General features: G+C 35.2%; 1 protein-coding gene across 1 annotated transcript; it reads right to left on the bottom strand.

The window, feature by feature from the left end:
* Window positions 1-10,880: 10,880 nt before the first annotated feature.
* On the bottom strand, window positions 10,881-11,825 carry LOC102896836 (olfactory receptor 502). The gene has a single exon (XM_006905671.1). It carries the CDS (start codon window positions 11,823-11,825, stop codon window positions 10,881-10,883), a length of 945 nt encoding a protein of 314 aa, XP_006905733.1.
* Window positions 11,826-12,654: the final 829 nt, after the last annotated feature.

Below are 12,654 nucleotides of genomic sequence, written 5' to 3'. Positions count from 1 at the left end.
CAATTTCTAGTAGGTAGAGGCATTTCAAAGGGATTTATTTTGCTGTTCACAACCATCGTTTTCCATCCTCAAGTACTACTCAGTGGTGAATTCCTGTACTTCTTGTCCATTAATTTGTCCCATGCCCCTTCCAGGATTGTCTGATCCTATGTAAGAATATGTCCTTTGACCTAAAGCCATCAAAATATTTTCCTGCAATATATAAGCCTCCTCACTTCACACTTCTATTCAAAGCACTGACATCATTATCAAGAAGAAGAGTGGATTGCAACATGAGAATAAGAAGGAGCAGGTCCCAAATCTCCAAAATGGTGTTTGCTGGCAGATCTGCTCCTGCTCAGTTGTTCTTCAGCAATAAATTGAACTCTTGGTCTTTTTAGACAGTGACAGTGGCCAGTATTCCATAAAGTCTGAGAAGATGACAGCAAGCCCAATGTGTATTTAATCACTAATTCATTCAACCTATCATCCAAACTAAACTGAATCTCTGTTCTCTATAACAAACCAATCAAAAGAAACTACAACCTACATGGAATTTATCACACAGGATCATTAGTAGTACAATGAAGGATGGACATGCTGCTTCAGAAATATAGGAGAAAGAATAATTAACTTTGTATTTAAGGAGCTGGTCAGGGAAAGTGGCATAAATAGAAGGTCCAGGTGTTAACAAAATATGTATTTCCAAGCATCCTGACAGCAGCTTTGTCCAGAGGTCTGAACAAAGACTAGGTGGAATAGAAAGGTGACTAGAAATGGAGACAAGAGTCAGTGCTACCAGGGCTCTAATCCAACACTGTAGACAAAACAGGCCCTTTAGCTGAGAACTTCAAGTAGTGGGGGGAATACTGTGGAGTAACATGAGTAAGTAAGCAAAAACAAAGCACAGTCTACTGTTACTCAAAATGTAGTCCATGGGCGAGTGGTTTTTGACAAATTGTTTATTATCATTACATGACACAATAAGGACAGAAGTTGAGGGTAACCATTTATACACTTTTATTGCAATATGACAGGGTAATTTAAATATTAAAGTTACAGGTCTTTTTATCATTTACTTTCTCAATAGAGAACTTCCTTTAGCCACTAAAATTAGATTTGTTGGGAACAGATTTTCTTAGCTTTCTTTCATCTGAATTATTTTTATTTCTCCTTCATTCATGAAGGCTGTTTTTACCTGATGTAGTATTTACATTCGACAATTCTTTCCTTTTAGTACTAGAAAAATATCCTGCCTCTTCCTTCTGGCTTTATGATTTCACACAAGAAAGTTCTTATTTTCGATACTGCTTTTTGCAATAAGTAATAAGCCCTTTCTCTCTGAGTGCTTTCAAGATTTTTCTCTTTTTAATTTTTAGAACTTTACTTATTTTGTCTTGGTATGAATTTCTTTGGGTTTATCTTGTTTGAGGTTTTCTATAGTTCCTGAATCTTTCCTGAAATCTTTCTTTCACAAATATGTGAAGTTTTCCGCCATCATTCTTTAAATACTTATTCAGTCTTCCTTTCTTTCTACTCTTCTTTGGGACCATCAGAATGTTAGCTCATTTTTATTGTACTTACAGATCCATGTAGTGCTATACTTTCTCTGGTCCATTTTTTCCCATTTATATCAGGTGATTTTATTCACCTTTCTTCAAGATTATTAACTCTATCCTGTCATTTCACTCTACTCTTGAGCCCATCCAGCAAGTTGTTTTAGTTTTTAACTTCGCTGACTATATTTTTCAGTTGTACAATTTTCACTTGGTTATTTTTACAACTTTATTTGCTGATATTTCCTATTTTTTTCATTTCAAGAAAATTAATGATTGCTTGATGAAGCATTTGTTTGATGATGGCTTTAAAATTCTTGTCATATGATTTCAACATCTTATTTGTTTTGGTGTTGGCATATGTAGTCATTTCTTGTTGAAGTTGTGATTTCTTCCTGTGACAAGTGGTTTTTTATTATATCATAGACATTTAGGATTATATACTATGAGAATCTGGAACACAGTTAAACTTTTTTAGAAGGATGTTCTCCTGCTGAGGTGTCGCTGCAACAACCATGTGAATGAGTATGTTCAGCTTCCTGCTGGGCACTACTGACACAACTCTGGCAGAAATGAAGTGCTGACTCATACTGCCTCCTTGCAGATGAGTGAGATGGACATTCAGTTCTACCAACTTCCCTGTTTTCTCCCCAGGGACAGTGTGACACTGACTGATGTGTGTGACTCCTGGCTTCCAAGTATTTCCGCTCCTTGTTAGGCATCAGTGTTTCTCCAGTGATTCTGGGTTGGAGGCTTGTGTAGAACCTGGTCCTGGATCTCTGGAAGTGATAAGGAACCCAGGAATTCACCGCTGTATTGTTTCTCAGATCCCTAAATCTAGGCATCTGCCATCAGCTTCCTCCTTCAGATCTTCCTATGCTTGTTTGTTGTGTTACATCTAGGTTTCTTTTTAATAAAATGGAGGGTCCTAGAAGAATGTTTTCTACATCATCTTCAATGGAACCAGAAGTCTGTGTCTTAAAACACTGAAAGATATTAATGTATCTTCTTACTTATTTTGTACCAGAAAGATGTCCTAATACAAGTTAGCCTGACATATCTAATGTAGAAGCCTCCATACTTATTCTGAACAGAAAGGGTTGGGTAGAAAGGAATATGTCCAACATGAGTAAATTCCTCTAGGAATGAAGCACAATTGACTTTTAAACAATGTGGGAGTTAGAGCCCTGAATCCTTGCGCAGTAGAAAATCTATGTATAACTTTGACTTCCCAAAATACTAATAGCCTACAGTTGACCACATGTCTTATTAATAACATAAACTGTCAATTAACAAATATTTTGTTTTAGTTTATACACTATATGCTTAAAATAAAATAAGATAGAGGACCTAAACACCCCATTGTCAGATATAGACAGATCGTCCAAACAGAAAATCAATAAGGAAATAACATACTTAAATGACACTTTAGTCCAACTGCACATAATTGACATTTACAGACCTTCCATCCCCAAACATCAGCTTATACGTTCTTCTCTAGTGCATATGGAACATTGTCAAAATCGACCACATACTGAGATACAGAGATAGCCTTAACAAATATGAGTGTTGAAAACATACCAATCATATTCTGATCATAATGCTTTGAAACTAGAGATCAATTGCAAAAAGAAATCAGGAAGAACCACAAATACATGGAGATTAAACAATATGCTACTGAAGAATAACCGAGAGAAGAAATAAAAAAGAAATATCAAGAGATACATAGAAATGAAAGATAATGATAGTACAACATAGGAAAACTTTTGGGGCACAGCAAAAGCGGTCATAAGAGGAAAGCTCATATCATAACAGGCCTACCTCCAAAAACAAGAACAAGCCCAAATAAATAAACGCTTCATCTTAAAAAACAAGAAAAAGAAAAAGAAATGAAGACTAAAGTCGGCAGAAGGAAAGAAATAATAAAAATTAGAGCAGAATTAAATAAAATTGAAAACAAAAGAACAGAAAAAATAAATACAACAAGGAGCTGTTTCTTTGAGAAAGTTGATAAAATTGACAAACCCCTCAATAACAACAAAAAAACGATCCAATCAAAAAATGGTCAGAGGACCTGAACAGACACTTCTCCCTAAAGGACATACAAATGACCAACAAATATATGAAAAGATGCTTGACATCACTAGTATTAGGGAAATGCAAATCAAAACCACAATGAGATACCATATTACACCTGTCAGAATAGCTATTATCAACAGAATAAGTAATAACAAATGTTGGAGAGGATGCGGAGAAAAAAGAACCCTCATACATTGCTGGTGGGACTGCAAATTGCTATAGCCACTGTGGAAAACAGTATGGCGGTTCCTCAACTATGAATTGATCTATCATATGATCCAGTAATCCCTCTGCTGGGTATTTACCCCAAAGACTTGAAAACTCATATCCAAAAAGATACTTAAAGAAGTGCCTGATGATTGGCAAAAGAAGCTGAGTTACATATATATACAAGGGAATATTACTCAGCCATAAGGAGAGATGAAATACTGTCATTTGCAACAACATGGATGGACCTCGAGAAAATCATGCTAAGCGAAATAAGCCAGACAAAAAAAGTTGAAAATCAGATGTGGGATATAAACCTAAAAATAACAAATGAATGGACAAATAGAGCCTCTTGGACATGGACTATAGACTAGTGTTTACCAGAGGGTAAGGAGTGTGGGAGGGGAGAGGTAGATGGGGTAAAGGATGTAAAATATGTGATGACAGAAAGAAATCTAACTATGGGAAATGAACACGCAGTGTAAATATATCTATGTCTTACTGTTAAAGTATAGAGATGAAACTTAATGTCAACATAAAAATAATTTAATTAATTTTAAAATCTAAGAGAAATAAACTATCATTTTTACATTCTAGACATTACCCCTATTTACTGTAGAATCAGATCACACTTGATCTACATAAGTGGCATATCAGAATCTCCAAGGGAGATTTATGAATACAGTCATCTCCATCCATACTTGCCATAAGCTCTGAGCAAGCCTATATAAGGAGAGAAACCTCCGGGTTATCAGAGCATGTATAGTTTGCTCAATTTTTCTCATTAATTTTGGTTGGAAACTTTCAACTTTTAAGGTATTTTTTCTTTTGTGTGTATATTGATAGTAAATTTAAATTTCGTTTTTCCGTTTTTTTGTTGTTGTTGTTGTTTGTTTTTGTTTTTAGTACTACTCTAGTACAGTACTGACAGGAGATTATGTCAATATAACATTGTTTCCATTCTTCACAATGACCCTGACAGGCACTGGAGAACAAGATGCCTAGAACAATTTTTAGCCCTTCTGTTTGTTTCTCCCAAGCTCTTTATTCACCTGGCTTTTGCCTGTAATTTGCCATCCCGTTCTCTCTTTTCAGTTCTTTAAAGATTTCCCTATACCTTTTACTGAGTTCCATCTCTATCTGGAATAGGAAATTGATAAAATTCTTAATTTCCACTTTATATGTACCTATATTTTCAGTATTTTCCAACAGGTTATTAACTATCTACAGGTAGTTGGTTATCATAAGATATAGAATAGTTATTGTAGAAAGAAAAAAAAACTAAAATTCCCATCTTCTACAGAAGGCAAATCACTTTCAAGTTACTTAAATTTATGAGGTATTAATAATCTGTCAAAATTGGGGTCTGATGGTAGCTTTCTGATATCTGTAATTAACGCAGGTAAGTTGTATAGAAGGAAAATATGATGTGGAGAAATATATTGTCAGTTCTGTTTTGAAAATCTACATTTAATACTTGGGGGACATAGTGGCACTGGAAATGTTCCTGAGGAAATTGCAGATTCTTTTTTATTTGAGACAGGAATTGGAGAGTCATCCTTGGTAAGTGGTAGCTGAAGCAACAAAAATGGAAAAAAATGTTTCCTTTAGAAGTAGATAGACTGGAAAACATTCAGAAGAACGAGTATGGAGTGGTCTCCGAGATAAGCCATATGGGTGCTGGTTGAGGATTACTTGAGTAAATGACTTTCCTACCCAAGAGTCTTTGTGTTACCTCAGAATTATGCCTGGAATGCTCTCTACCCTGACCTTTATGTGCTTAATGGTTGCTGATCGCTGTTCTGTTCTCCATTTGAATATGTCACCTCTTCAGAGAGGGTGCCCCTGACTCCACAAACAAAAGTAGTCATTTATTCTCACATCACAGAGATCTTATGTGTCCGGTCCATTTGTATTTCCCATGTAGGAGAACCCTGGCATATCATACACATTTAGTCAACATGTATTGAATAAATTCATGACTTCTGTATCACTTAACTTTCTATATAGCTCACTTTATCTTTTAAGAATTCAGAATGAAAATTCCTAATACACAACTCATAAAGATTGTATGAGACAGCTCTGTCTAACCCCAACATACGTCAGCAACATTTTAGGTATTACCTAGGTGCTAATTACCTGGCTTAACTCTTTTTGTGTTCTTGGCACATAACTACAATGTAAACAGAAAACAGCAACTCTTCAACTAATAATATATTTGTTTTCTGTCTTCTTATGTCTTGAATTTTTGTGCATCCTACAGAAAAATTTCCGCCTAGTGTTTCTCTCTTTTTTTCTAGCATACTCTTTCCTTTTCCACCACAGATTCCTTACTACTTTTCTGTCCCTTCACCTTTAACAGTGACCGTGTTAAGATTAAAATTCTATGCAGTGTCTTCATATCACTTTTCTGCCCTCACTCCTGCAAGATTGGTTTAATGAATAATCAGAATAGCAATATGATTTACCAAGTTGACCTGAGGAATGTGGGTTTATCTACGCAGTTCTGGACTTCAAAGCAAACCACATAAAAAGTGTAACTGCTAGAAAATGTCCTGAAGGTTTAAAAAAAAACATGGTGGATTAGAAATTATGACCAGAATATGCCATTCTAAAATGAGACATTAACTTCTCATGTTACACATCTTGAAAAGAACATCAAAAGAAGTTCTCAAGAACTTAAAAATTATTGATATATATTAAGACCTAATGATATTGTATATCTCAGGCTTCAGTTGTTACTATGGCTAGGAAACCAGTAGAAAGTACAACATATTAAATTCATTTATGGGGTTTAGTCATTGTGACAATTACCACCTTTGGAGCCACTTCAGGGTGGTGCACTGAGAAAAGAAGAATTGCACTGAAAAAGTCAAAGTTCTTTTGGAAAATTTCGCTGATCTTCCTAAAATTTTAAAAATATTTGTTTCAAATTAAATTATTTAATCATTCAATCAGTAGTTTATTAAGTACTTCTGAGTACCATAGTACCATTAGATTTCAAAAAGTATTTGAAATATGTAGCATTGCAAAATCCAGTGGGTCAGAACAAAGCAATTTTATTCATATTTTCCTGCTTATGTGAAGGTCCTCACTGGAAAAGAGTTAAGAGTTCTCTTGTGACTATAATCCAAGAAGATATTTATGCTCACTCTATGTCATTTATATAGATTTTCATACTACAATCATTTTCATTACTCTGACTCCTGAACTTGACTTCAGTCAGGTGCATTTGCTTTCCCATAAGAGTTGCTTTAAATTTACCCAGGTTCCTTGATTAAAGTCTAGGTGACATCAGTGCATAAGGATCTTTTTAGAATCATATTAGTCTTAATCTTGAGAACCCCTGCACCACTGAAAGAAAGTTCCTGCAGGCATCAGGCAGATGAGCAATCATACCACGGTGAGCACATTCCTTCTGTGGGGTATCTCCTGTTTCTCAGAACTGCAGAGTCTACTTTTGTAATGATTTTCTTCTGCCATGTGACCATGCTAGTTGCAAATATGTCCATAATGGTGGGCATTGAGTTCAGTCACAACCTTTATACCCCATGTACGTTTTCCTATCTAGCTTGTCCTTTTCAGAAACTTGTACCACTGAATATTAGCGGACTTGCTATCAGACAGCAAGACCATTTTTCTTCCTGCGTGAGCCATACAGATGTTTTTCTTCTTTGGCTTGGCAGGTGATAACTGCTTCATCATGGCTGCCATGTCCTATGACCAGTACACTGCCATTCACAACCTGCTGCACTAAACCATGCTCATGGCTCACAGAATCTCCTTTTAGCTCAGGAGGACCATTTGGACAGCTGGGTTCCTGATCTCTCTGTGCATCATCCTCATTGTATTCAAATTGTTTTCTGTGGTTTCAACAGCATAAATGTCTTCTGAAGGTTTACATTTCCCCTGTGGTCTGCCTTGCTTGTGATCATTCTTTCCATCATCTAATGGTTTTTGTGTGTGTGTGTGTGTGTGTGTGTGTGTGCTCTCTGCCTTTCTGTTGGTGGGCAACTTTATCTTCAGTATGATTTCTTCTGTCTTCTCAATTTCTTATTTCGTCCATGGTTATAAGGATACCCTCTGCAAAGGGGTGGGGTATAAGCCCTCCTCAGCTTGCTCTACTCATCTCTGTATAGTGGTACATACACTATCGATTTGGGGCTCTAGTTTTTTGAGGCCCAACAACAGTGACTCATCCCTTAAAGATATGCTGATGGCTATGCCATATACAGTACTGACACCTCTGCTTAAGCTCATAGCTTACAGTCTAAGAAACAAAGAAATGCAGATACTCCTAAGGATGGTACTAGACAATGCAGGATTATCTTCCAGGTGGTAAATAAAGGTAACTTTGAACATTTAAAAAATTATAGGTTGTTGATAATATAAAAATGGATAAAGTAGAGAACTTTCAATAAAAATCATCACTTTGGGTACAAAGCAATTAAAGTGTTAACTAATCACTTGATATATCCTGATATCACCATCACCATTTTTTCTAGTACAAAAAGGTAACCATTTTAAAATATTTTTAAACATATGTGTTGTGTATATGCATGTATGTGTATATACAAATATGCGTGCAGCAAACAAATTGAAACATGTTTTGGAATAGTATTTTCATGATAGTAGTGGCACAATTCTTTCTGTTTATGGATTTTAATTTTAGTGTCTGTTCTAAAAACTACTTAGCCCTAAATCTTGACTATTTTCTCTTATTTTTTCCTATAGATTCGTAGTTTATCATTCTACCTTTTACATTTAAATCCATGATGAATTTTAAGTAAATTCTCATATAAGATGTGAGGTTTAGATCAGTGGCCAGGATTCAAAGCCAGCAGAGTCACTGGTTCATGCCAGAGCAAAAGTTTCATTCAGCTATTCATTCATTTATTTATTAATTGTTTCTTTTATTCATTTCAACTAAGCGTTTATACTTACTATGTTCCAGGAACTGTGTGAAAATAAATGCATGGAGAAAAAGGAAACACATCGTAGTCATCTATATGAAGCTTCCATCATTGTGGAGTAAATACTGAATCTTTAACTGCAAGTCCAGAGTATTTTGAAGAAAATATGCAGGGTTCTACAGGGGGATAACAGTTGTACTTAATTTTGTCTGCAGCCTCAATAAGACTTTCCAGGGGATAAAAAACAGCATTTAGATTGGTACCTATAGCATAAGTAGGCATTACCCAGGTAAGGAGAAATATGCATTTCAGGAAGAGCTATTGCATTTTAGAATATCCTGATGTGGTAAAGTATATGGATATATTTAAGGATTTAAAAGAAGACCAAATGCTTTATTCTTAGAGTTTGTATGTTTAGAGATCAAAAAAAAAAAATGGTGAGAGGCAAAAAAAACAGGGCCCATGGTCAAGACTTTGTAAGCTATGTTAAGAATTCTTTCTTTATTCTAAGATAGTTGGAGGGATATTAAAGAAGGAACTAATCTATAGATTTATGGTTTTGGTGGATGTATGGATAATGATGGGAACAGAGTACAAAGGAGAAGAAAAATGGATTAGGTTTGTATTAGGATTCTCCAGTGAAACAGAATGAATAGGAGAGAGAGAATGAGAAAGTGAGAGAGAGGGAGAGAGGGAGGGAGAGGATTGATTGATTGATTTTAGGGAACTGGCTTAGACAGTTGTGGGAGCTAGCAATTACAAAATCCAAAGGCAGTTCAGCAGAATAAAAATTTCAGTAAGAGTTGATGTTGCAGTGTTGGCTTCTAAGGTAGCCAGGAGATAGAATCTTTTGCAGGGGACCTCGGTGTTTTTCCTTAAGGGTTTTAAATGATTTAATGAGGGCCACTCACATTGTGGAGGGTATTCCACTTCACTCAAAGCCTATTGATTTAAGTGTTAATCACAACTGAAAAATACTCACACAGCAAAATCTACACTTGTATTAGATCAAACAGCCAGTCACCATAGTCTAGCTAGCCAACTTCACACATAAAATTTACTATCAGATGAGTACTACTGCAAAGTAAATGTATGAGGTAGTAGCTTGAAATAGAATGGCTGACAATTAAAATGAAGGTAAGTGGAGAATAAACATTGGATGCAGAATGCACAAAACTTTGTCATTTAATGTGGACATGTGGAAGTGATGAAAGAAATTACTGTCAGGATTCTGAATCAATAAATTGAGTAATGGTGCCTTTTATTTGGATTGAAACATTGGAGGAAAGGAAGTTGGGAGTTGAAAGAGGTAATTAGTTTAGTTTTAGGCAATTTGTGTTGGAAATTCAATGGACAAAATAATATTTTAATCTAAATACTAAACAGAAAATAGAGAAAGAGACATAAATATGGTAGCTGTCAATGTTCAACTTCAAAGGGAAACATGATCTTGTTCCCTCAAGCTTGCTCAACAGGATACAAACCTGACCATGAACCAGTCACTCCAAGAGCTTGTTTGCTCAGTCTCTGAGGATATCAGAAACCCTCAGAGAAGTCACTGTTTGACCTGACAGAAGAATTCACAGATTAGTCAGAGGCATCTCATCTTGCTCTTTAAAATGGTCTCCGATAGTTAAACTTGAGCCAGAGATCAGGAGCACAGCTCAGAATTTATGGGTCCACAAATCCCAACCCTAGCAAATATCCTTCCTGCAAGAAGAATGTCTTCAGTAATTTTACTGTGTGGTTCTTATGGGTCATTTCTGTTCAGAATATATTGTCGTAACTATAATTATAATGCTCATTTTAGGATAAGCTGCTGCTGTTGAAAGAAGCTGCAGTATTAAAGTATGGAGGTACAATAACTTTATGATAGAGAAAAACTTTTGAAAAAATTAAAAATTTTAAGTGAATGATCAGCAGATTAAGTATTTTTTTTTGTTAAGTAATTTGTGTTTCTAATTATAAATTTAGGTTAGTTTTATTAGAGTTAACTATATGCCTCTGATTTACTATTTGATATCAGAAAATCCACCCCCTATCCACCCCGGCTAATTACTGATATATTTTGACCACAGTCAACTTTCTCTTATTATTATATTTATGGTATAGTATCATATCAATTTCTACAAAATAACAGGTTTTACTAAGAAAATATTTTTTTGACAAGCACTTGCTTCAGAGCTCCCTTAATCTCATTGTTCCTGAGGCTGTAGATGATGGGGTTCAGCATGGGAATCACCACCATGTAGAACACAGACACCACCTTGTTCTGGTCAGTTGAGTAGCTAGACTTGGGCATCACATAAATGAGTGTGATGGTCCCATATAACAAAATGACTACTGTGAGGTGGGCAGTGCAGGTGGAGAAGGCCTTGTGACGCCCCTCATTGGAGCGCATCTTCAGGATGGTGATGAGGATGTAGATATAAGAGGTGGCTATGACAAACACTGTGACCACAATGATGAAGCCAGCAACAATTGAGGAGACAACTGTGGGGATGCGGCTATCAGAACAAGACAGTTCAACTAAAGGAGCAAAATCACAGAAAAAGTGATTGACTTGATTTGGTCCACAGAAGATTAAAAAATAGAAAGAAATAGTAAAAGAGGAAGCATTAATAAAACCACCTACATAAGCCACTGTGAGAAATTGAACACACACTTGTGTGGACATTTTGGTGGAATAAAGCAGTGGGTTGCAGATTGCCACGAAGCGATCGTATGCCATGATAGCCAGCAGGAAGCAGTCAACTGCACCAAAGAAAGTAGCTGAACCCAGCTGCATGCCACATCCATAATAGGAGATTGTATTTCTCTCCACCAGGAAATTTATAAGCATATTGGGTGTGACAGAAGTTGAAAGGCATATGTCCACAAAAGCCAAGTGGCTCAGAAAGAAATACATAGGATGATGGAGCTGAGAAGAGATTCTGATAAGAATGATTGTGCTGAGATTGCCAGATATAGTCACCAGATAGATACATAGGATGGTCATAAAGAGTATGACTTGAAGGATTAGGTTGTCAGTTAAGCCAAGTAAAGTGAAATCTTTTACTGCTGTGTGGTTCCCATCCCTTGGGGAATCCATGAGGTAGCTGCTACCAGAGAACCTGTGGTGAAATATTACATTAAGAAAGTTGTAAATTCGATGGTTTAATTTTTCTTGATACACACAGAGGTTATTATAAACAAAATAATTATTCAAGCTAAGTATAAAATTTTTTTTTTCACTTTAAGTCCAGAGTTTATATTTATGGATAATGAGTCTTGTATATTTTTAAAATTATTTTTAGCAGAAGCACTAGAGGACAAGCTTTGAATAATGTAGATCTTTTTCTCTTTATATTATCAATTTAAAATGTACCTAAAGTGGCTTTAAATCTAAACATTAAAAAACATATTTATGAAAATACCAAATTGAAATGGTCACTGTAACAGAAAAGATAAATGTATAAATTTTGTATTAAATAATAGATACTTGAGTAATAGCTAATAATTATTGAAAATTTACTAAATGGTAAGCACAGGGTTAAGAAGGTTAGACATATAGTTCTGTATTAATATCCATGAAATAATATTGAGGATTTTAGATAAAGAAACTGATTTGACATTGTTAAGTAACTTACCTAAATTTATATAGCAAGTGGTACAATCAAGTTGTGAATCTCAGGAAGTTAGAATCCATTTCACTTTTTTAAAGTTACTATACTATAAATGAAATTAAATAATACTCTTGATGAAGTTGAGTCTTTCAGAAATGGGTGGATAACAAATTACCTAGTGTATAAAAGAAGAGCCTAGTTAATTAGAAAGTTTATAATTTCCATCAGTAAAACATGATCATTTTTTTAAAAGGAGAAGTACAATTTTCTTAATAGGATAAAGAAGAAATAAGAATTTCAAATTGAGATCATGAA

This window comes from Pteropus alecto, unplaced genomic scaffold (assembly GCF_000325575.1).
Source record: "Pteropus alecto unplaced genomic scaffold, ASM32557v1 scaffold461, whole genome shotgun sequence".
Lineage (NCBI taxonomy): Eukaryota > Metazoa > Chordata > Mammalia > Chiroptera > Pteropodidae > Pteropus > Pteropus alecto.
Note: the sequence above shows the minus strand (reverse complement) of the source record. Positions and strands in the feature narration are given on the sequence as shown.

Excerpts from the sequence above, each read along its gene's own strand:
- LOC102896836 (XM_006905671.1), bottom strand. The coding sequence starts at position 11,825 with ATGGATTCCCCAAGGGATGGGAACCACACAGCAGTAAAAGATTTCACT.